Source organism: Hydra vulgaris, chromosome 10 (assembly GCF_038396675.1).
Source record: "Hydra vulgaris chromosome 10, alternate assembly HydraT2T_AEP".
Taxonomy (NCBI): Eukaryota; Metazoa; Cnidaria; class Hydrozoa; order Anthoathecata; family Hydridae; genus Hydra; species Hydra vulgaris.
In genome coordinates, this window is record NC_088929.1 from 19,179,882 (window position 1) to 19,205,919 (window position 26,038).

The window sequence follows — 26,038 nt, forward strand, 5'->3', positions numbered from 1 at the left end:
ATTGTTTTTGGTTTATTTGTGCTGGAAGTACCTATGTGGTTTGAATGGTCTTAGGGAAAATTTATTAGCATTTTCTGTTTACACACTTTAGTTGTTTTTAGTTTTGTTTCTGGCGTTTTTATTTGAATTTTAATTTATTGTGCGTAGTTTTTTCTACCGTTGGTATGGTAAGTGATTTATTTAATTATTTTTACTTATATTGTGCAGTAGATTAACACTTTTCATATCATTAAAAAAATATTAGTGCTTTACAAATTTGGGTATGGTTGGGTTTTGGCTATTTGTAGTGAATCCTTTTTTACTGCAGTTTGGAATAGGCGTAAGTCGCGGGGTAAAGCATAAGTGGCGATGATGTTTGTCTGACGGGATAAACTAGTTATAAGTGCTGATCCTCATCGAAACGCCAGTAATAATAGACGCGACTCTGAGGAGATGTTTATTACTTAATCACTACACAAATTATGTTTACACATTGGCATTAATGTTTTTTTTCCATTCTGAGGCCTTTCATTGTTGTATGCATACTTTTTATTTTTTAATGTATTTTTTGTTTTATTTTTTTTTTTTTTATTTTTTTTTTTTTTGGTGATATATTTTTTTGTTTATTTATTTCATATTAGTATTTATATAACAATTTATTTTTTTTTATTATTATTATTGTTAGTACTGTTTAGATGCATTGTCTGTCTTATTTTAAATATTCCTCTATTAATCTTTATTTTTGTCTTGACAACTGTCAAAATATGCTTTGTTTGAAAAATAATTCTCCTTTATTCTAATGTATTTCATTTCTTCCCTCAGGCGTTCACTGCTCGTGTGTGACCATTCGGCGAATTTTATATATGTCAGAATTATATATATGCCAAAGTTTATAAATAAATTTGTCTACATAAATTATTTTTATAAACTTTGCTTACAAATGTTTTATTATTATTATTTTTTATTTTTTTGTTAATTCACCTCCCCAAGGCCCAGAAGGCCACTACAGATGAGGAGGCTTAATTGTGGTTATAACCCTCTCTCAACTCTATAACTCCGGCGAACAAGGTCACTGCGCCGAGAAACAAGTTGATGTATGAACAAGTTGATTGTGTTGTGATGTATGAACAAGACCACAGACTGGGAAACAACAACTTTTTTTGCAATTGCTTCTTGCGTGTAGCTTGTATCCTTAAGATATACTTCAATGTGTGCCAACTTCTTTGGAGAAACATCATTTCTTTTACCCATTTACAGTGACAACTTTTAAAAACAAAAAATTACATTATGATTACACATATGAGTGAGTACAGTACATGATTTTGAGTGACATGAAGGATATTAAAATACAAAAAATTTATTAAGTAAATTCGTAGTTTATAAACATGTAAATACCAATAGTAACTTGTGAGTTCTTAGCCATGTTAACAAAATTTACCTTTTTCTTCAATTTTTCTCAAAATTTTCTCAAACAAACACAAAAACTATAGCAACAATTAAAACCAACAAAAACTTGCCACTGCAGCTTTACAGGGTAATTATAGTTGTATGCCAAGAACAGTTTCTCAATATACTTGTCAAAAAGAATCAATATTTTGGTTTATGCTAATTTAATGGCCACCTCTGTAACATTATAGTAGTAGTTATCTAAGGTAAATCATTTTTTATTTTCAAAATAAAAATAAAGTCATTTTTTATTTTCAAAATAAACTTTGAAGCACCAAAGTTTTCCAAAGTATCAGCAGGTTGAAGTTGTAAATATTTTTCATAGATATTTAGTATTATCAAAAAAATGAGTTTTAGCCATCATTTTATAACGTAAATCTTCAAAGTTTTTTGTAAAAGTTGTAAAGTATTATAGGAAAAAATTGTTATTCAAAAGTTTAGTTTACATTTTTAACACAGGTATCATGGAAGAGTTGGATTGACTCCTGCAACTAACTTAAGATGTCTTGATGAAGATTTCTTTATGTCAGATGATAAACTAAAGAGGGTTACAGTTTTTTAACATAAATTTTAAACTTGTTTAAAATTTTTTCAAATCTTAAAAAAAATATTAATGAATAGTATTTTTTTAATCGAATAGGTATGCTCAATATCAAGTGAAAATGGGTTGTATGCTATCATTCGAAAACCTCCGCCAAGAAGGTTTTTAAACATTTAAAGTTAAATGTATTTGTTATTTTTGTGTTAATTTTCCTAAATATATATATAAATTTTTAATGTTTATTTACAGGGATTCACAATGCAGCCATATTTTATCATCATCTTTTAAAATTAATCAATCAGAAAAAAATTGTTCACTGACAGATAAACCATCAAAATGTATAAAATATTACTTTTAATCACATTTGATTCAATTTTTATTTTTAAAGTTATTCTATATTATAGTTTATAAAAATTAACATTCTTTTCTGTTGTTGCATTTTTAAGATTATAAAATTTTAGATGTTTACAGCAAAGCTTCATTTTCTGGTGGAAGTTTTGTTATTCAAGGTATAAGTTTTATAGTGTGTTTTAATGTTCTTATTTTGTGCAATCAGGGATCATGATTTACATGCGTCATTGTTAAATAAAGTTGCACTTAAACGGCTTTCTTACTTACGATAAGAAAAGTTAAGAAACTCTCTTTCTTACCTATGAGAAAAGGTAAATAGAAGAGTATCCATGGTTACCTATGAAAAAGTATACTAATATGTAAAATCATAGTTTTTTAATTTAATTTGAGTTTTTCTTACAAAAGTTAACAGACTTGATGATGCACTTGTGAGTACTAAGAAAACATACATAAAACTGTTCTTATTCATTTTATGTCAAATCAAAATGAAAGATTAAATCAAAATGTTACATAATGAGCCCTATCTTAGGGTGGTAGATAAAATATTGAACCCTATTTTAGAGTGGTATCTTTGGGTGGCAGTTACAACAGCAATTTTCAAATGTTTGCTTGCACCCATGTTCTTTATATAATAAAATAATACTGGTTTAAATAAATCAGCTTAAATATGTTCTTAAAGTATAGATGGGTTCCTAATATTAAATATATAAACCAGAGTTTGAAGAGAAACTAAATTAGATACATGTTTATACATGAAACCATACTAGATGTTTTCCAAACCAAATTAGATGTTTTCAAAATTACTGCTTTGATTAGGTTTCAATTTGAAATTAAAAAAAACAACTTTAAATTAGTTTTTTTTAATCTTAAGTGCACTTCTTTTGAGACTCATGCTAAAATACTCTTTCATAAATTTTTTAAGTATTATAAAACTATTTTATTGTGAGTTTTTTCTATCTGTATTATCTTTCTTTGGTCTTTATCTCACTTCAGAATTTTATTATTAAAACTTTCTCACTGTTTTTCAACCATATTTCATCAAAATATTGATTGAAGTCTCTAGAATTATAAGTAATGCCAAATTAAAAGATTAAAGTAATTTTATAAATTTCTTGTTTTGTCATTAGCATTAATTGACTGATAAAAAAAAGCATTAACAACTAACTTATTACAATAACAGGACTTTAAGACTTTTTTTTTAAAGCTTAGTAGCATACATACAGCTCCTGAAGGCTGCTTGGCAGGTACATACAGACAGCTCTTAAAGGTAGCTTGGTGGCATACACAAGCCGTTGAAGGTAGCTTAGTACCATCTAAAAGCAGAAGAAAATTAGTAGTTTGATGAGTTCTGTTTAAAATTTGTTTTGTAATATTTTAAAACTAAATATTCATTATAAATTGTTTTGTTTTTATTATCTATTATATTGTAAATCATATCATGTTATTTTTATGACAAGAATTTATGTATGAAATCATTGTAATTTTTTTTATAGATCATCAGATTAATACAATTTCAGAAATAGATTTTGATGTCAGGTAATATATTTATATATATATATATATATATATATATATATATATATATATATATATATATATATATATATATATATATATATATATATATATATATATATATATATATATATATAAAATGAATAAAAACAACTTTTGATGGAACTTTGAGTTTTATGCCTTTCGGCAATCATCAGCCATTATGTATAATCTGTAACGTAAAAACTGTTTAAAAAATACAAATAACAATTATGGTGGAACGAGTTCTGATGTTACAAAAATAAAACAAAACGAAAAGATGTCAAAGGTTTTAGTCCCCGGTGTCGAATAAGAAAAGCAAAAATTTTTTTGAATGCCAGCACTTTGAAATTATTTCATATCTTTTATTAAGTAAATTTTCACCTCTGTATGATAATATATGAAATTTTTCGCTGAGACAAAGATTACAAGCTTTTGATGCTTGATTGTAGGGCTTACATGGTGATATTATCTTCCATGTAATCATACGTTTTATATTTTTAGATTTAAGTTTCCATAATTTTTTAAAAAGTTTAGTGTCATTTTATATTTGGGTGCATTGAAAGATTTAAGATGGTTGGCATATCTAAATTTAAATGCTGTTTTACTTAAACTAAAATAAACTTTATTTTTGAATTTAGGATCTCCAAAACTTACAGTGGCTTGGTATACAATATTGTTAGAAAGGCTTTCGTTATTTAATCAACAAATTTTTTTGTCTATGCAATTGCATTGTTTTGATGTTTTATTTTCATTGTGTTGTAAAATCTTGTTGTTATGTGCATTTATTAAAGACTTGACAGTAGACATGCAACTATAGCTAACTCAAATATAGTTTCGATTAAAAACCTTATCAAGTCTGTGTCCTACTAGAAAGTTCTACTGGAAAGTGTAGGTCAATTAAAGCTAAGAAGCAATTTCGAATTTTAGTTTTAACATTTTTGTTAAACGAGGAGTTGTACCATATAATTATATGTTTGCAATGTTTTTATTTTTGTTTATTTGCAGTTGGGGAGTTTCAATTTGTATCTTGATTTACGTAAAGCCTCTTTATATATAAGAATGGAATTATTGAACACAGTTTCATTTACTTTATTATTTAGTCAATAATCTTAACTCAATAGTGTGGATTTCTTTAACTTGACCCATTGTCACGATACAAGCCAAAATGATTTTTGTTGTAATGTTGAGAGAACTGAAATAATGTAAAAATACCAACTAGTTCGCAAACTTCAGCTCCATCAAATGCTCCCATTTTATCATCAACCAATACGCCTCTTTTTTATCCAGGCTTAATTATTTTTAAAAATTAAAGATTTTCTTGCATGATATATAAATTTTTTATTGTCATCATTAATAATAACATGTTGTTTGGCAAAACTAATTGCATTGGTAAGAGTGCTTTTAATGGGAATGATGAGTAAAAATTATTTATATCAAAAATTAGAAATTTGCAAAGGTGTTTATTTTTGATTATTATTACCCAATCTATAACAAATTGGGTGCTTTGTCATTGATTCAACTATAGTTTATTTTTAATTCATGAATAATTTTATATAAAATGACTTTACTAATTCTTCCTACCTCATTTTTCAAAGGATTTACAAGGCAAACCGAAGGGTTAATAAAATTTTCCTCATGGTCTTTTAAAGTGAAATCACAGCCTGGCGATCTGTTTATCTCAATATTATTATACAGTTTATGGTGGGTTAAAAGGTTTTTTCCTTCCTTAGTTATTTGGTTTTTTAATTCTGGCATTGTTTTTTTGTAGGTAGAAGTAATTGCGTTTGTTAACTGTTTGTTGTAATAACCTTTAGATAATTTATACAAATTAGATATTTTGTCTGCCTTTATTAATGTTTTATGCGACATACGTAATTTATGTTTACAAAAGTTTATAAGATTTTTTATGAAAGAACGCATTTCATTTATTCATGGTGGGCATTTTGATGATTTGATTCTGCAGCCTGTATAATTTGAATCATTTCTTGGGTAGTTATTTATGAAAAAGAACGCCCTCCATCTCATTTACTTTACGAGCAATTCTGTTTTGTTTAGTAGTTTTAATTAAATTCTTTTTCAGGTGAAATCGGTATATCTTTGATTGAATATTTCAAGTTTATTTTTTCCATTTTGCCCACAACTTGAGTAGAGTGCTCAACTTGTAGGAGCAAATTTATACATAAAAAGATATACTATTATGGTATAAAAATAATAATAATACAAATACTCTTGTGCGTTTAAGAGTGCTCAATACTACTAAATAGTAGAGCAATATTTGTTAGGTGGATGGTTTGAATCAAAATGAACATACGTAAGTTGATTATTAGGTTTACAATATGGTTGATAAGAACTATTAATCAGGTTTAATGTTACATCAAGATAATTGACAATTTTAATATTACATTGGATGGAGATCAGTAGATTGTTAATTTTAAAAATATGCGTAAAATGCTTTTTGTTTTTTTTCTATTTGTTGGCTGCTTTTGTTTTGAAAAATAGCAAGCCCATTATTACAATACGAGCCAAAATTATTTTATATTTCTTTAGAAAGTTCAGTGTCATTTTTATAATTGGGTGCAATATATATATATATATATATATATATATATATATATATATATATATATATATATATATATATATATATATATATATATATATATATATATATATATATATATATATATATATATATATATATATATATATATATATATATATATATATATATATATATATATTTATATATATATATATATATATATATATATATATATATATATATATATACACATTTATGTGTGTGTGTGTATATATATATATATACACATTTATGTGTGTGTGTATACATATATATATGTGTGTGTGTGTGTGTTTGTGTGTGTGTGTGTGTGTGTGTGTGTGTGTGTGTGTGTGTGTGTGTGTGTGTATAGATATATATATCCATATATACATACATGCATAAATTAGTAGAAAATCACTTAACTAAAAATTTTCATTTATCACTGAGTTTCATCAATAAAGACTCATCAGAAAAAAATGTTTTAAATAAAATTTTTTTGTTAACCCTTTAACAGTTCCGTGTTTTTTTAAAAATGCTATTATTCCAGCTTTTTTTTTGAAGTGGTCTCTAAATGTCCCGTGTTTTAAAATCATCATGTTTTTTTAACAATAAAAAAAGTTTTTTACTATTTTAAATATTGTTTAAGAATATATAAATCATATTACATAAACACAAAATTTTAAAAATGTATTTACTAATATTCACTTTTTGTATGATAATTGGAAAAGCATGGAGCTGCACAAAGTCCTACATCACATTCTACACATTCATATCTTAAATCTTTTTTGAATTTTGACTTTGTAACATATCACAAACCTTCTTTGAGCATTAATCTTTTATTATCATTTTCAATAATCATTCATCAAATATATCTTTTTATTATTGGTTCATTGAACGTATAATTATTTATCTTTTTGTGAGTAAATATTTACTTTTTGATAACTATTTTTGCACTGAAAGAACTTCCTTATTTGTCATATTTAAAAAGTGAATTATAGAAACAGAAGCTCTGTAATTATCTAGTAATAAATTTTGTGACAAGTAGACGTGTATTTGCTGATGAAAGGAAAGGAAATATAAGGAGATGCATAAAACCCTAATACTACGGAAATTTGTGAACCACTTTTAGTTTGCATAATATTACGGCATGGACATTTGGAAGCCACTTTAAGTTTGCGTAATATTATGCCATGGACTGTTAACAGTTAGGTGATTTTCTACTAATTTATTATTACTCTATTCTTTTAAGAACTTTGGGCACTGTAGTTTATATATATATATATATAAACTACTATATATATATATATATATATATATATATATATATATATATATATATATATATATATATATATATATATATATATATATATATATATATATATATATATATATATATATATATATATGTATATATATATATATACAAACATATATATACACTTTGTATTACCAAGTTAGGTTTATTGTGGATAGCAAAAAATAGATTTTGCGTTATTTTTTTGTTTTAAGTAGGCTAAAGTAAGATCACTTAAGGAAAATATTAATTAATTGCAGAAACTATTTAAATTTAACTGTTTTTTTTTTAATATTTAAGTGCGCAACTTTATTTAAGTTAAGCTTTATTAACTTAACTAAAAACTTTATTAAGTTATTTAATTTAAGCTTTTTTTTTTCAATTCAGTATGTTTTTATTTTTACTTTTTTATTATTTTATTTTTTGTTAATCAGTTTTATTTGTTTTAATTTTTGTTTTTTTATTTTTATTGAATAATTTATTTAGGGATTGGAGCAGCATAGTGTACATACATTGACTGACTATCTAAGGTTAGGCACAGTGGAGTATGCATATATTGACAAACTAACTAGCGATAGGTCAATTAGAATGTACACACATTCACTGACTATTTAGGAATAGGTACAGTGAAGTGTACCAACATCAACTAGGGCTTTTGGTTTTGGCAGACAATCTTTACAGTTTTAAGATTTGAAAAAGTTTTAATCAAGTTTAAAGCATATGTTAAAAATTATGAATAATTACAAATTTAAATAATAATTTTTTATTCTCTTTAGGACATTAATACATAGCCTGCTATATGGCTATCATATGACCCGCTACATAAAGAATCTGATATATAGGTACTTCATATCTATATAGCAATGTGGTGAGTTGCCCACTAACCACAAAGCTGTAATAAAACATGCTATTACATAACCTGTTATATAGCTACTACTTAGCTTCATAGCTACTATATAGTCAACTACATAAGTACTACATGGTTCATGGCTTGCAACATAGCTACTACATTAGCATGTATGCCTGTATATATAATATAGTACATATATATAATATAAAATATATTCACTAATTTTAGTGATGTAAAAATATAAGTTGTAGAAATAAAAAAAAAATAATTTACTAAAAAAAATTTAATTTAATATAACGCCAATTAAAGTCAAATTAAATTGCAATAGTGTTTTTTTTTATCCTTTGAGAATAATTATTTTTCTTTAAAAGGACGATAAATCCATATTCAATTAATTTTTTTTTTTTTTGCTAAGATCTCTTTCAGATTGATTATAAACAAAGTTTATTTTTTACTTTTTTCTATGCAACATCACCTTAAAAAACAAAAATGTCCATAGACAGGTAACCAAGGTAACATCTATGTTGTTATGATAAGTTGTTTTTTTTATCATAAAATGTCGTTTTTTTTCAAAAGCATTAAATTAGAAGACTGAAAAGGTTTAAAAGTTTAAAAACTTTTTATTCAACTTAATAGACTACTAAAACCTCTGCTAAATTATTTACCTGCCTCATTAACATTTGCTCCTAATTAATATTTAAATTGCTTGTTAGTTAAAAACATTAAACTTTCTTTCATTACATCTGCCGATGGGAGGCAAATATTTTCACCTCCAATTTGGCGGCTGAGTGGCAAAAGCCATTAAAGGCAACCTCCAAATGATTTTGCATCCAAATTTTTTCTAGAGGCTGATTGATGACTTCCGATTCCTTATTGGTACTACAAATTATTTTGCCTCAAAAAAAAAAACTTTAGCTGCTGCCACCAATAGAAAGGCAGAGTTAAGTATTATATTCAAACAAATTGAAAACGAATTGAAAGATGTTGCACTTCCTGTTATATGAAATTAACGTTAAAGAATATGAAATTCTTAGATAATCATCAGAGTCACATTAATTTTAATTTACTTAAATGGTGCAAATGTCAGGGTACATAGTGTCTAACCTCCAAAATTCCATTAACATTGTTAAAATGTGTGGTACATCAATTTTTGGACCAGCCAAATTAGGATAGGAAAAGGAAGTTAATGATTGAAAAAGAAGAAATGTTTGCAAGAGGATTAGTGAGGTTGATTTTAAAAAATGTTTAAATTTGATGAGTGATTAAAAAATAAAAAGTAGTTATTGGTTTCCATGGTACAGGCATTTTTCATTAAATATTAAAAGAGATCATCTTAAGCAGTGTATTGGGGTAAATAATGATTTTGAGTCTGCTTCCAATTCAGATACACAAGTGTTTTGAATATTTTAAAATTAGTATTAGTATTATTATTATTACGAATTACTGTAACTGGTGTGAGCCAGTGAGTGTGGTATTAACACATTATGACAGCCGATTTGCTTGATTGCTGCTCATCCAGCAATCAAGACCTGCTTTAAAACTGTTAACTGATTGTGCGTTAACCTACATGCTTGGCAAGCTATTCCATAAATTGGCTGATCTATTAGATAAAAAGTTTTCATGATACGCTTGTTTAATGATTTTTTTTGACATATTTAAAGCGGTGACCTCTTGTTGTGTTTATTAAAAACTAACTTTTTTGACTGTTTCCAAATCGTTAAAACCGTTGAAGAATTTAAAAAGTTGAATCATATCTCCTTGTTGCCTCCTTTTTGTCAAGGTAGTCAAGTTGAAAGCTTTTTGACGATACTCATAGTTGATTATTTTAAGTGATGATATTAATCAAGTTGCACGATGTCGGACTCTTTCTAATAACTCAATTTCTCCCTTTCGAATGGGTGACCAAACTTGTGCTGCAAACTCTAACAGTGGCCGCACAATAGAAATAAAGTATTCTCAGCAGTCTAATATCTAAGCAAACGAAGCATTTTCTAATCCGACCCAACATTTGGTTGGCTTTGCCTACGCATTTTATAACATGACTTTTCCATTTCAGATTGCTTGATAAGATTACTTTTGTTCATTGATATAAAGAGGTGATTTTTTGTTATTCCGGCCAAAGCGCATGACCATACATTTTGAAATATTAAATTTCACAAGCCAGTCTTGAGTCCACTTAAAAGCTAAATCAAGATCTGATTGCAAAGAAAGAGTTGATCCACTGGAAAGTATTTCATTCAAAATTTTGGTGTCATCTGCATACAGTTTGGTTAGATTTTTTAGAGTTTTAGGCAAATTGTTTAAAAATAGTACAAACAAGAGTGGTCCAAATTCATACTTTTTAAAATGCAGCTTTATCTAGTATAAACATTATCAGTAATAAACTATTTGCTCCTGTTCATTGTATCATACAGGTTGTCAGTATAAACAAGCTGGTTTATTTTAATGATTAAATATTTTTATGTTGATTTTTTCATGTAGAATATTCTTTTGTACCGTTTGATAAGGTAACAGGTATTTTTCATTATGTCTCCAAAATACAAGAACATATAGAGCCTTTGCATATCCTTTTGAGCTAGACCCTTGTTGACTATGTTTTGAATACTTTAGTTATGAAGCAATAGCTTGTTATACCTTTATCAAAATTTCCTAATGATATGGCAGTTCCAGTTTCTTCAACTTCAATTCAGAATGTACTCAAACTTTCCAAACCAATTAAATGCAAAACAAATAAAAAGTTCAAAAAAATTAATTATGGAATCTTTACAAGTGAAGAAGTTTTGTAAATGGATAAAAAAAGAGGATGAAGAAAAGAAAATTAAAGAAAAGGAGAAAGAAGAAAGTAAAATATTTTCAAAGGACAAAAAAAAAAAAAAAGCAGAAACAAGTATATCAGTAAAAAGTTATAAGTAAACAAAGTTTCAAAGAGCGAAATACAGAAAAAAAAGAATTTTTTACCTTATTTAGTTTACTTGTTACTGTTTATAGTATATATACTATATATTGCATATAGTGGATATAATATTTAATAATATAATACAATGCATATAATATTTTCTTTACCACGCATTTTACTGCATATTTTATTTGAAGAGAGTATATCAGTAAAAAGTTATAAGTAAACAAAGTTTCAAGAGTAAAATACAAAAAAAGAGAATCTTTTACCTTATTTAGTTTACTTGTTATTGTATACATATATATATTGTATATAGTGGATATAATATTTAATACATTTTTTTTTTTAAACTATTTACTGGTAAGCCACCACTTTTTCCAATGACATATTCAATATAACAAAACAGACGTTAAGCTATTCTGCTGGATGTGGTTATGGCGCTTCAAACCTTATAACTACTAGATCCTCACACAACACGTTCAATTGAAAACTCTGTGATGCACATCGCCTCTTGATGGCTGTGTTCATTGTCATATACATATATACAGTATGTATGCTGTATATATGAATATCGTCCACGAAATCAAAAAATTGTGTACTTATAGTACTTTTTAGATTTTTTCTCAATTTTTTTAAAAGTATTTTGTTAAAATTTTTAGCTCCACCTTTTGTTCAATTAAAAACTAAATTTTAGTTTAAAGTTACAGAAAATTGATTGCAAATGAGAATTACAGAAGTTATTTTGTTTTCTTACTTTGTTAAGGAGTGAAAGTTATATTTTCTAAATGTTTTAAATCATCAAATGAACATAAATTGTGAATTAAGTTACAAAAAAAAAGTCCTTTATTCATAATTTTAATTACTCAAAAATGTCAACATTTAGATTTACACAAAGAAAAAAAATGTTACAAAATGTTTTTCAATTATATGAGCTTAATGTTCTAAGTAAATTATTTCCATATTGGAATTACTAGAAAATACCTTGTATCAGTTTCACTATACAGTGTTAAAGAGGTAGTCAACACTTTCTCCTAAATTGTTAGATTAAACTTTAAGGCCCATTCTATTTTCTTTGCAGAATTTAGATACATAGTTGAACAGGATATGAAACTTTGAAGAAAGTTTTGATGATTTAAACTTTAAGGACTGGTGACTGGGGACTGATGGAAAAAAGTTTTGAACTACTTTAAATTTTACTTTCAAAAGGTCAAAATTTTATAGATTTGAAAGTTTATTAGGGAGGGGAAGCTATTGTTGTTGTCAAACTTGAAATAAACAACAATGTTCATTTGGTTTTAATCAAAAAAACACTTGAATTTTATCCTAGTGAAGAACTGAACCTATTGAATGAAAGAGTGATTTAACTTAGTCTATGAAAGATCTTTAAATCTATTATGATTCTCTCTACTAACAGCCCATGTATTACTCACAACAAAATATTTTATTATGAAAAATTAACTGTAACATGTATATGTACAAATGTTACAGTTAATTTTTCATAATAAAATATTTTCTTCATACAAAAAATAAATGATGAAAATAAAACTATTTTTGTATTTTATTAGATAAATATTGCACAAGTTTTTAAGTTTTATGAAAATAGTTTCAAAGTTTTCCTATTTTTTTTGGGGAGCTCACAGAATTTAATATTACTAAATAACAATTTTACATATGAATTTAAATCTCATCCATAACAGTAGTTTTTTTAAAGAAAATAGTGCTCCCCTTCCTTTCACCCTCCATTCTATTCAAGTATTTGTATCTTGGGGCCTTAATTTGAAGGATAATATTAATATGTTAATTGTGAATATATTAAAAAATAATACATTAATAACAGTAAAAATGTTTACATTACTTTTTTTAAAATACCGAGGTATATTAAGCATCATTCTTATGCTTAATATACCTCCTTGTGGTATTTCGCAAGAAATAATTTTTTACTGCATTAATTAATAATTTTTAATCTACTGTTAATTGTAATAATTTAAACATTTAATTGTAATGATTTAAACATTTTAGTATTGCTCAAATCAAAAATGCCAAACAATAAAAAATCTCACAAAGATAATAGAGCCTTAGTCCGCTTAGTTGTTTTTCAAAAGGATCAGGAATAATAGAAGTTAAAGAAGGAACTGTGGCATTGAATAGAATATTTAAGTACTTTTTAAAATTATTTGCTTTAAGCAATAAACATTTTTCCTAATCGTATTTGTACTAAATGTAGAAAAGCATTAGAAAGACTAGAAACAGGAGTTAAAAACATTTTTCTGAGTATACCGTATAACTTCTCAAAAGTCAAAGTTAGCATACTCACTAGAAACCAATCATTCTGTGTTTGTGACATCTGTGAAATTGCTCAAACTACAATTACTCCAGGATCAACATCTGATAACAGAGGAAGAATCAAGCTGGGTAGAGTAAATATATCATCACCTGGATCAATAAAAATATGCAAAGGTGTAAGGCTGTTATTGGACCTGGGTTATCCCACCCTTGCACTCTCACAAAGAGAAGAGAAAATTTAACAGAGGATTAACTTTAAAGGTAGCATTAACTTTATACTGTTGATATAATATTTCAAACTCAAAACTTAGAACTTTACATAAATAATCTGAAATATAAAAACTGAAAACCTTGATTTTTTCATTTTAAGATGCATAAGGTGGAGAACTTCAATGCTCAAAAGTACTAAAATAAAAATTTTTGAAGGAGGGAACTAAAATCAAGGTTGCAGCCAAAGGTAAACCGCTTGCCATTGAACAATCAAAAAACTCTGCTAAAGCGTTTTTTCCAGTTAAAGAAATTAATAAATTTAAAAACACTTGTAGATTTGGAATAGATAGGGAGACAAAGTACTTAGCATATTTAGAAGCTAGAAAGGAAAAGACATATTTGAAAGTAATGTAAGAGAAAAATTAAGTGAAGAAGACGGGTTTTTAAATGAATATTATGAGATAACAGAAATCAAATTTGAAAAAGATTCCAAACAACTGGTTTATTGAAAAAACATTAAAGGACTTGTTGAGAGAGTAATAACGGAGAAAAAATTATCGAAGGATTATATTTTAAAGGTTGGAATTGACGTTGGAGGCGGATTTCTAAAACTTTGTTTAAGTATTATTGAAAAAGAAGCAGAAAGAAAAGATAAAAAGAAAAAAAGTTTAGCTATGAAGAAGGAAAAGGCAATGAAAAATACAAAGACGGAGACGTAAATGAATTGTTTATTATTGGCTTAATAGAAGATGTGGCTGAAGCTCATTCAAATCTTGAAAAAATTCTGAATATTTTGAAGCTAAATGAATTACATTACTTTTGCGCTTTTGATATGAAAATGGCCAATATATTTTTTGGAATTGAAAGCGCAGCATCAACACATTCTTGCCCTTGGTGTAATATTAGCAAAGAAAAAATGCAAGATTTTCAACTTCACGATGAACTCAGAACTCTGGAAAGTATTTGTTCATCAGCTAATTCTTACAAAACTTTCTGTAAAGATATTTAAAAAATCCAAGCTTTCAACTGCATTTTATAATAATTGTGTCAACCGTTCATTAGTTGATCTACCTGATGACATAAAAGTTATTGAAATTCTTGCTCCAGTGGAACTTCATCTACTTAGTGGAAATACAAACAGAATTTACTACTACCTTGAAAAATATTCAATCCATAGATACCACTTTATCAGTGAATTATTGAAAGCAAAGTTTAGGTTTTGAAAGACCTAAGCTGCATGGTGGTCAATTTAAAGGTGGGGAATGTTCAAAACTACTGAAAAATACTCACGTTTTAGAAAAATTAATAAAATCTTCAAAACTAGAAAAAGATGAACATATTATTTCTATACTTAATTCCTTTAAATGTTTAAAAGCAGTTAAAGCTGCATGCCTTGGTTCTGGTTTGTTACCTGAATATGAATTAACTATTAACGAGTACAAAGAGGCCTATGCCAAACTTAGTCTAAGAGTTTCCCCAAAAGTCCACACTCTTATCAAGCATACGTGTGAATTTCTTTTATTTATGGCAAGTTCCGATCCAAATAAAGGATTGGGTTTTTGGTCTGAACAGGCCTCAGAATCTGTTCATTATGATTTTAAACAATTTTGGGAGAGTGGATATAAAGTTTCCAGTAGTCTTAAAGATTATCCACAAAGCCTGCTTAAAGCCATGGCTACGTACAATTCCAGACTTTCTTTAAAACAGTATAAATACAAAAAGTATACTTTAATAAATATGTGTATCTTTTGGAAACTATTATAGGTTGTCAATGTAAATAAATATGTATAAACATTTCTGTGTGTTTTTTAAACTGTTCTCTAATTGAAAAACAAATTTATATATACCATAAGAACAATTTTAAAATTTTTTGATGTTCAAGATAGGTAATTTTAAGATGGCATGTTCATACTAATTTAAAGTACGTTTTTAGCAAAATAACACGGTCATTAGAGTTTACCAACAATATTACCTAAAAACTAGGGCCCCCAGGTCCTAATACTTGAATAAAATGGAGGATGGAAGGAAGGGGGAGCACTATTTTTTTCAAAAATAACTCTACTATTATCAACACAACTAAAATTTATGTGTTAAATTGTTATTTAGTAATTTAGGTTTATTTAATATAATTAAAGTATAATTTTTTAATATATTTATAAGTAACGTATTAATATTTACCTATAATTGGGGCCCCAAGGTCAAAGTACTTGAATGAAAGGGAGCAAGAGGGGGTACAATGAGTATTTAAAAAAATCTTGGCCATTATGACCATGATTAAAATTCATGTGTAAAATTGTTATTTAGTAAGAAAATATTTAAATGTTGAATAGTTATGACCTTGTAAAGTTGATATCCCCCCAAATAGAGTTGATTGTAAACTTTACTTCGTCGCCATTTTTAAACAGCAAGAAATTTTCTTTATATAAATTAATTTTTTCGATAAATTTTGATCTAATTTTAAAAACTTGAAAAAAAAACTTTTTAACTTTTCTTTCCATATATGGTACAGTGGTACCCAAGTTTTCTGATTAATATTGTTCCCAGACCCAGATGATCATAATTTTTTTATTAAGCATTCTTATTTGACACCAGCATTATCACAAAATTTAAAGTTTGGAACATTTCTGGAAGTTACCTATCTTGAACACCAAAAATTCATTACCTGTCCATTTAAACCCCTTTTTTTTTAAAAGACATCGACAGAATTTTTTAAAAATTTAGATTATTATAGTAGGATGTTTTGTGGTTTCGAAAATGCAAACTGTTTCAGGTGGATATTTTTTTTCAAAAAACTTACTTACGGTGTATTATGGTTTCAAATAACTTATGCAATGGTGTGTGAAATAACAGATTAGCATACTAGATTTTAAATAGGTAATCATCAATTACTCCCAGCTTATAAATTGGTTTTGAAGCCTTGTTTCTAAAAAGATTTACTAAAACTACCAAAAATATTAAAATTATCAATGAAATTAAAAAAATAAAAATCAATAATACTATGAACTAAATTTATTATTATTGTTTATTATCATTAATTTTAATTAAAGAGGGTTTAAAAATATACTATAAAACTCCTTTGGGCTTTTATTTTCAACTGGTTTCTAAGAAAAAGAGGTTTCTCAAAATAACTTTAAAATATTTAATAATTATTAAATTTCTAAATAAAGAAATGTAATGAAAAAATAACCAATTTTACTCAAATGTAATGTTTTTCAAATATAATAATAGTATAATGAAAAAAAATTCAAATTAGTATTAATAAAAATCGAAAATTGTACCATGTTAGTTGTTAAATTGGTATTCTCAAATTGTTTTTCTCTTTAAAAATAATTAAGAACAAAAGTATACTTTAAAAATATTAGCTCTATAATAATAATGATAATAACAAAAGTTTAAAAGATTGTAAAGAAATAGCTATTTTGTAATTATTTTTGTTTGTTTTATCAACAAAAAATGTATTTTAAAAGGTATGTTGTAATTAAATGGTTGTAGATTTTTGAATGTATCTGACATTTTTTATCACATCTATACAAAAAAATCCCATTAAATTAGTTTGTATTTACTTTCATCTATGTAAATACAACTTTGTAACTATGTAAATACAACTTACATATTCTTAGCATTCTACTTTTACATTCAACTGTTCCAGTTTGGAGTCAATTTTCGGGTGCAGTTAATAACCTATTTTTTTTACTATTGGTTATAATTCCTCTGTTTTTAGTGGCAGATGTAATTGGACAGATTGTCTTGATCGTTTTTGATTGACAACACTTCCAGTTTTTCCCTTCCTTTTTTAATATAATACTTTTTTTTTTAAACTATTGGAAAAGAATTTTTTAAATTTTCTATGTTGTTCAAATAATTAATAATGGTAGAATATATTTCTTACTGTTTGTATGATTTTTTACATTTTTTTACTTTTTTTTTTTAATTAAACAAAAAATGTGAACCTTTTCAATTAAAAATGGACAACTAAAATTTTTAATGGACTTTAATTTTCTTTTTTTATTAAAAAAATTAACTTAGCATTATGCTCATGTATAAAAAGATATGAAAGATTGTTTTGATTGCCATAGCTAAATAGTATAGCTAATAATGCTAAAGTACCTGGAAATACTATACCTGGTAGAAGCACCTGGAAATGCGAGTTGCAGACTTTGACAACCTTTTTATGTTTTAATGGAAGTGTAATTTTTCATTAATTTAGTGTTTTTGGATTGGTTGTTTCTTCTGCGGAAGAATTCCATAATGGTGTGATTCTATTTGTTAAGAAGTTATATCTAATTATATTACATATAATCTCCAATGTCAATCCTAAACTTGTGACCCTGGTATTTATATTTTAAAATAATAGTGGATTGATGAGCTCAACTTAATCTATTTTTTAAAATATTTTTGACATCTGTATCATGCCCACTTATAATCTTATTTTCTCCAAAGTTTTTAAAAAATAAGTTAAGCAAAACAATCTTCATATTTGAAGTTTTTTATATCAAGAACTATTTTAAATAGTTGTCTTTGTATCTTTTCCAAGTTATTTAGTACCTTTGTACCTCTATTCCAAATAATGAATATCTCTTTAAAAAACCCTTTTGAAAACCAAACTCGAACAGCAAATTCAATATGTAGTTGCACAATTACTTCATGCAGTAACTCAAGTAAATTTTTTTTTGTGGAATCGTTTTTTTGATTTGACCTAAGCTTAAAATTCCTTTTGATACAGATGTTATAATCTTTTGTTTCCACATAAGATTATTTTATTTCCATACCTGTTGAATAATCTTTTTAAGTTCTTTTCTATCTACTAGATAAGAATGACTCTCCATTTTTGTTCCATAATGCCTCACAAAACATTTTTTGTTATTAAAGAAAAGTAACCATTTTTTTTAACATCATTGAAGTTTAAACCTTTTCTTATTTTTAACTGTTAATAAAATCTTTATATCATCAGCATAAGTTTTTGCTATATTTTGAAGGCAGTCAAGTATATTAATAATAATAAATTATTAATTGAGTTCAACTTAATCGATTCTTTAAAACCATATTTGAAAATCATTATTAAATAGCTCTTTACTTAACTACTAAGCACTTATTTCTAAACCAAAAATGTTTTTATCATTTGCTGTAAAAATCACTTTAAGGTAATATTGACTTAGAAACAGACATATATTGTATGTGACATAACATAAGATTGGTACTCTATTGAATAATCGCTACTTCCAATACGTTGTACATAATCAATTGACCATTACATAATTTGAAAATTATTGTTTTCCATTATAAACAAACAAACAAAACAAAAAAAATAGAAAAATAGCATTTGATGAGATATATATATATTTTTAATGTTTTTTAAAAAATAAATCTCATCAAATGCCATCTTTCACATATTAGTAATATTACTATAAATGTAGCAAGTCTTGACTTTGTTTAAAAAATTTAAACATTATAAAACTTAACATGCATAATATAAAACCTGGTTTGCATAATGTAAAACTTGTCTTATATAATATAAAACTTGACTTTCAAAGTATGAAACAATAAACACACAATTTTGAAGTTTAAAATGGAATCCTCGTAAATCTGTGCTTTGTCCTGTTCTTTTCATATTTTACATTAGTAATTTATCTTTTATCTTGTGTAATAAATTGTATGCTGACAAAAATAAAAAAGTTTTATTGGCAATAATAATGTTACAATCACAAAAAGACATAAACATATTAGACACATTTTAGTTTACTTTTTTTACTACAATACCTTTAGAATAAATGAAGTAATAGGTTAAAGCAGTACAAACTAAAAAATAGATCTAGTAAGGAGGGTGGTGTTTGGAAGCACAAAATAGATCTAGTAAGGAGGGTGGTGTTTGGAAGCACAAAATAGATCTAGTAAGGAGGGTGGTGTTTGGAAGCACAAAATAGATCTAGTAAGGAGGGTGGTGTTTGGAAGCACAAAATAGATCTAGTAAGGAGGGTGGTGTTTGGAAGCACAAAATAGATCTAGTAAGGAGGGTGGTGTTTGGAAGCACAAAATAGATCTAGTAAGGAGGGTGGTGTTTGGAAGCACAAAATACTATAGCAAAACAAAACTAAGCATCAAATTAAGGAAACAAAAATGATTGGAATGTTAAGCTGTGTGTTTACTGATATTTAAATTTAGTTGGATCATTTTTATAGTTATAAAAATGATGTATTGCCTTTCCTTGTGACTCTTTTGTCAAAAAAATTCTTAGTTGCTCTGACATATTTTTGAAAAAGTCAAAACAACTGCAATTTTTTTATATCTGTAATTTTTCTATGCTTTTTGCTTGTCTTCAATGAAGAGGTAATCTTTCTCTTTTTCTCTCTAGAATCATTTTCACATTTTTTCAAAAAATTTGTTTGCATTCAAATAAAAAATTAAAATGTAGTTTTCTATTTTATAAACAGTCTAATGAAAATAAATTAACTATATCAATAAAAAAGTTGTAACATGTTTGAAATTTTATTTAAAAAATAAAAAATTTATATAACTAGTTTCCTTAAGATTTATATGTGTAGGGGAGACCGGGGCTAGTTAGCCGCAGGGGTAAGTTGACGAACTGCGTTTATCTTCAGAGCCTTTCATCAGAAAGTGACAAAAATTGCACAGAAACTTCCTTATTGACCATTTCATCATTCACTGTAGTATTGTCAGGATTCGCGCATGGGAGATATTGAGGTTTTTGCGTTTTTTGGGCAAAAACATAACTTTTAGAACATCACTTCCTTTTTACTTTACAAAGAAAATAGTAAGTCGTATGAAAAAAATTATTGTAAAAGTTCCAGTCACAATTGGTTTACTATATCCAGTCAGACTTTTTTTCAAAGCTGCCGTTTTTCAGGATCTATAGACTGTTTATTAAAAAAAAAGCTTTCAGGGTAAGTTGACTAATTTTTCACGGTGTAAGTTGGCTCATAGCATTTACTATAGAAAAAAATAAATATTTTTATAAAATTATAATTTTTTTTTTTTCAATTTTTAACAACATTGAAAAAATTTATTCTTACAAAAAAATTAAAAGAAAAATTTTTTTAATTTTTTTTTTCACGGATAAAAAGTGGGGCTACTGTTTGGCTTTTATACGGACTAATATTTGGTACCAGCTAAAAGTAATTTTAAATTTTGGGATAAAATTGTTGCAAAAATTAATAGTAAAAAAATTTCTATTAATTTTGCACTTAATAGTGCATTAATAATCATTTTTATAGTTTGCACCAACTTACCCCGTGGTGTTGGTAAGTTGGCGCAAATTTTTTTTTTTTTTTTTTTTTGAGGGCCTGGAAAGGCACCAAGAATTTTCTTTTGTAAATGAATGCAACTTTTATAAGTTACACTAATCCATACTCTTTAAGACTACACTTTAATATTTAAAAAAAAATGTACTGTTAGGGCTACAGAGTTCATAGAGTAAAAACCGAGCCAACTAGCCCCAGTCTCCCCTAGTGTTAAAATTTTGAATTGTTTATCAAACACCTTTAAACTTATGAAAGCTACTGCATATCACTGGAATCTCTTCCAACTAACGCAAATATGAACTAGTCACAATACAAAGAAGGCTAATATGAGCTTGTCAGTAATAATAGATAAACATATTTTAGGTTTTATTTATTTTACTCTTTCATTTTGGCATTTAAGTAAATTAAACCTCAAAAGAGCAATAATCCTAATTAAGATTTTGAAAAATGATTTCTTATTTTGAAAATTGATTTTTAGACGAGCAAGTGATGGAAATGTAATTGACCAAAAAAATACAGCAAATGATGAATCTTCATCGTGTTTAGCAAAAGTAATTTTTATTTTTATGATTTGCTTGAATAAAAAAATTGTTTTATGAAAATGATTTGCAAAAAAAACTTTTGTCTAATTTTATATTACTGGAATCTTAGGTTAAGAAAAAGAAAATAGAAATTTGCAACTAAGTAAATTGACCTCATATAAGACTTGAATATTTCAATAATAAGGATTATTGTTAATTATATTATCTAATTATTACTTTTCACTGATTATTAATTATTACTATTTATATTATTAATCTATAATTGGGATTTGTTTTGAGATGGATATAGATGTTATTTGCTTTGTTTAATAAACTTATTTTCTCTTATTTACAGGGACATAAATCATTTCGAAGCAAATCCACAGGTGATGCTATGGATGGAATTTTCTTAAATGACAAACAGAATATGTTACCCACAAACAAATATGTTAACCAAATAAAGCCAACGAAACCTGGTACAAGTGGGGTAAATTTTTTTTATAAGAACCTGATTATTGTGTATAGCATAATGATTAATATTTAATCACCCATTTTGTTATTTATACTTTTTGGCAAAAAGTTGCTGAATGTTCGAACTAAAATTGCCAAAATGAACAGTAAAAAATTTCTTATAAGTTTTGCGCTTATTACGTTAATTATTTTTATAGTTTGCACCAACTTACTAAGGGGCTGGTTGTTTTTATTTTTTGCTTTTTTTTTATTTTTTTTTTTTTATTTTTTTTTTTTTTTTTGTAATGCAAGGCTTTTTTTTTATATTTAACAAACAAAAAAAAGATAATAAAAATAAGTTGTTTACTATTGTCAAGCTTATTTTGTTTCGGAAGTATCGGATAAAATTTTTAATGGATATTAATTTTAATTGAAATATATAAAATACAAATGTCTTTATTACTATTATTATATCGTTTATCATTATAGCATTGCGTTTAATGTTAAACGTAATCTGTAAAAACTTTTTGCTTTTAAAGCAACTTTTTTCAATAATAATCTTTAATTTTACAAATAATACCAAAGTAATAGATAAGTTTGAAACTTGTAATTTAGTAAAAAAAAATGATTGGGATGCCAAAGCATATAAAACTCAAAGTAAGTGTTATGTAAGTGATATACACACATTACAATTTAAAATAAAATTCCTACATAAAATTGGTATGGTTTAAATTTTTCAACTGAGAGCTGGTAAAAAGCAAACTTTTTGAGAACTAAAAAAAAGTTAAGTTTATTATTAATGTAATAATAGTTTATACATTTATAAAGTGTATTTATATTGACTAACAAGAAGGGACAGGTGTAATAAAGACTCCATAAATCAACTCTGGGTTTCATGTTTTGCAAGCTATAGAGTAAAAATTATATGAAAACGATTCCATTTTATATTTCGCATTTTGCCTCGAATCATATCCAGGATAGTACAGCTTTCCCGTGAAAACAAAGACGCCTTAGACTTTTCTAAAAAACTTTCTAATCGGACAATTAAAAAAGGTCGTTACTCTTTTCTTGGCTAAAAAGCGTCGCTTTTTTAATATTCATTGAAATAGTTTTGTTTTTGGTGTTTATTATAAACTTGTATTTATGACCTTTTTTTTATCAGGAAACAGAATTCTACGTGGCTTTGCTCGATTACACCCCTGGCCATCATAAAAATGATGACCTTTTACTACGTAAGGGCGATATTGTGCAGCTCATTTCTGCAGATTCAGGCTGGATGTTTGTTATGTTGATTGAACAAGAGAATATCAATAACGCAGGAAAACAAGGTTGGGTTCCAGAGACTTACTTGCAGAGAAATTTTGATGTTGTTATTGACGCTCAACGCGGTATGATACTTTTAATTTTTTGCTGTTGACGCTTAACGCGGTACAATGTTTTAGCTCCTATTCAAATTGTTTTCATGCGCACATAGAATTTCATCAATTTATTAAAGTAGCGTTTTGTTGTATTTTTTTTTTAAGTTTGTGACATTCCAAAGTCAAGACCTCGTCCACGTCCAAGTCCTCGTCCACTTGATCAGCCAAAAGCCTCTAAAATCTTAGATCCTAATGATCGTGAAACTCAAAAAGAAACTACTAAACATACTTCTAATACATCATCTGAACCTAAACTGCTCTCTATGCGCTATATATCATCTGATCAAAATAATCCAAATAATAAAACAGATCTTTCATCTCGAGTTCAAATGCCAGCTCCGTTGCTTAATGACATCTGCAATGTTCGTAAGTATGAAGAAGATTTGTACGATAAACCTGAAATGGCTCTTCGATCAGGTAATTTTCATCTTTTTTTTTAATTTTAAAGTAAATGACGTTTGTTTTAGGGATTCAAACGAAACGTATTATTTTAGATAATGTGACGTTCATTTTTTTTTTTCATTGTTAACAGTATATGATTCCGAACCTTGGTTTTTCGGGAATATATCAAGAGCAGATTGTGAGCGCATTTTAAGCACGGTATTATCTTATTTAATAATTAAATTAAAGTTACTTTATTACTGCTACTCGATTATCTACGGTACTTTTCAAATTTATGTTTGAAATTGAAACTAATTTTTACTTTAAAATTGGATTTTATCTAGTACGGTCGCCAACAAGAGTTTTTAGTTAGAGAAAGTCAGCGTGTAAGTCAACGTCATTTTTTTATATTTGTATTTTTTGCAGTTTCTTAACTATATGAAAGATAACACACCTTTTGTTTATAGTTTATTGCTCTAATATTTCTTGCTAATAGGCTCCTGGTTCATACGCACTTTCGGTGAAATATTGTTATAGGTGAGTCGGTGTTAAACTTTTTGTGAGCAAAGTACGACTTGACTAAATGCAATTGAACTCATTTTTATTACACCTTTAAATATACTTTTACGAAATTTTGTCATCTTTTCAATTATTTTTACTTTTTTTATTTTTAGGATACGCCATTTTCCTATCGAATTGCAAAACAACCAGCTGTTCATTGGTAAACTAGGTTTTACCAACTTAATGGACATTATTTCGTATTATCAGAAAAATCCGTTGTTTTATTCAGAGCATAAAGAACCCATAACACTTGGCGCATGTTTTTCAAAAGATAATGTTCCCAAATAATTTTAGATGAAATTTTTCAAAATGACCATAGAGAAATCTAAAGGCAAATTTACATTGAGTACATTTGAAGTCATGTTTCAAAATTGAATTCTACGTTATCTGAAAATATCCAATGCCGAAGGTAACTGTGCAAAATTACAATATGTAAAATGCAAATGAATTTGTTGATTTTTGCGACAAGTCTTTGCAAATAATATAAACTCAATTTTGAATTACTGAGTTTTTAAAACTTATTATTTTTTTTCACTTTTTTTTCCAAATGTTGATAAAGATCTTTAACTATATTTTTCTTTAAAGATATTTTTCAAATATTTTTTTTACTTGTATTTTTTTATTATTTTGTACAACTCTTTGTCCAACAGAAAAGGTTATTGCAAAGAACACTTGCTTTCTTTATTGTAAAGGACACTTGCTACTATGAGAATATTATTTTGTATAATTTTTTGTTAAAGTATTTTATGTACTCTATTAGAATTAGAATTTAGGGTAATGCTTCAAAACAATTATAGCAAGATTCTAACACAGGTGTAATGCGCCGATCCATTTTTTTAATATTTAAATTAATTAGCTACCATGTAAGTTCTGAACTCCAAGCTTTTGTATATTTATACTTATGTCATATGTTGACGTTTTGCTGAAAATTGAGTTGATTAGAGTCTGGTAATGAAAATGCCCTAAAAAGTAGGTTATAAATTTTCAAAATATAAATTCTAATATCGTAAACTTGATAAAAATTTATTCACCACTGCACCCATTAACTAGAGTCTTAAAAGAAGCTATAAAGAGTGTTTTAAGCTGAATACTAATTGTTTTAATATGAATGTGTAAGTTTGATTGTTTAAAAAGTACTCTTTTTATGTTGTTGTTTTTTTTTAACCTAAATTTCATAATTTTTAAATTTGTTTTTTTTAATGGTATGCATTCTTGAGGGTTTTGCTCAACGTATCAAACTCTAATGTGATAGATTTATTGTAAAATCAATAATAAAAAATTATCTACTTTAAGATCTAACCACAACAACTACGCCATTAAACAATGAGAATCCTTTTTCTGTCAGAACAATTAAAAAGATTGAAAGAATCTTCATTTTTTTATTGTTTAGGTTTTTTTTACTTCCATCTGCTGATTGTAGCATTTTTAGTATGCGTTATGCAGCTCATCGTTAGCTTAAATAATATTTTGATAAGACAGACGTTAGCGTGCTCATAATA

General features: G+C 26.6%; 1 protein-coding gene across 3 annotated transcripts in view; it reads left to right on the forward strand.

Moving 5' to 3' along the window:
• The window catches only part of LOC101236248 (SH3 and PX domain-containing protein 2A), a 56,478-nt gene extending 31,270 nt beyond the window's left edge, over window positions 1–25,208 (forward strand). The window contains exons 9-22 of one of the 3 annotated variants that reach the window (XM_065807426.1): window positions 1,885–1,972; window positions 2,066–2,127; window positions 2,216–2,304; window positions 2,428–2,475; window positions 3,811–3,853; window positions 8,490–8,555; window positions 21,687–21,759; window positions 22,085–22,216; window positions 23,342–23,567; window positions 23,703–24,014; window positions 24,130–24,197; window positions 24,323–24,364; window positions 24,475–24,515; window positions 24,653–25,208. In XM_065807426.1, coding sequence (XP_065663498.1) covers window positions 1,885–1,972; window positions 2,066–2,127; window positions 2,216–2,304; window positions 2,428–2,475; window positions 3,811–3,853; window positions 8,490–8,555; window positions 21,687–21,759; window positions 22,085–22,216; window positions 23,342–23,567; window positions 23,703–24,014; window positions 24,130–24,197; window positions 24,323–24,364; window positions 24,475–24,515; window positions 24,653–24,827 — 1,465 coding nt within the window. In that variant the 3' untranslated portion in view covers window positions 24,828–25,208. The remainder of the gene's footprint in view (window positions 1–1,884; window positions 1,973–2,065; window positions 2,128–2,215; window positions 2,305–2,427; window positions 2,476–3,810; window positions 3,854–8,489; window positions 8,556–21,686; window positions 21,760–22,084; window positions 22,217–23,341; window positions 23,568–23,702; window positions 24,015–24,129; window positions 24,198–24,322; window positions 24,365–24,474; window positions 24,516–24,652) is intronic. The other 2 variants (XM_065807427.1, XM_065807428.1) reach the window with 2 other exon arrangements.
• The last annotated feature ends 830 nt before the right edge of the window (window positions 25,209–26,038 follow it).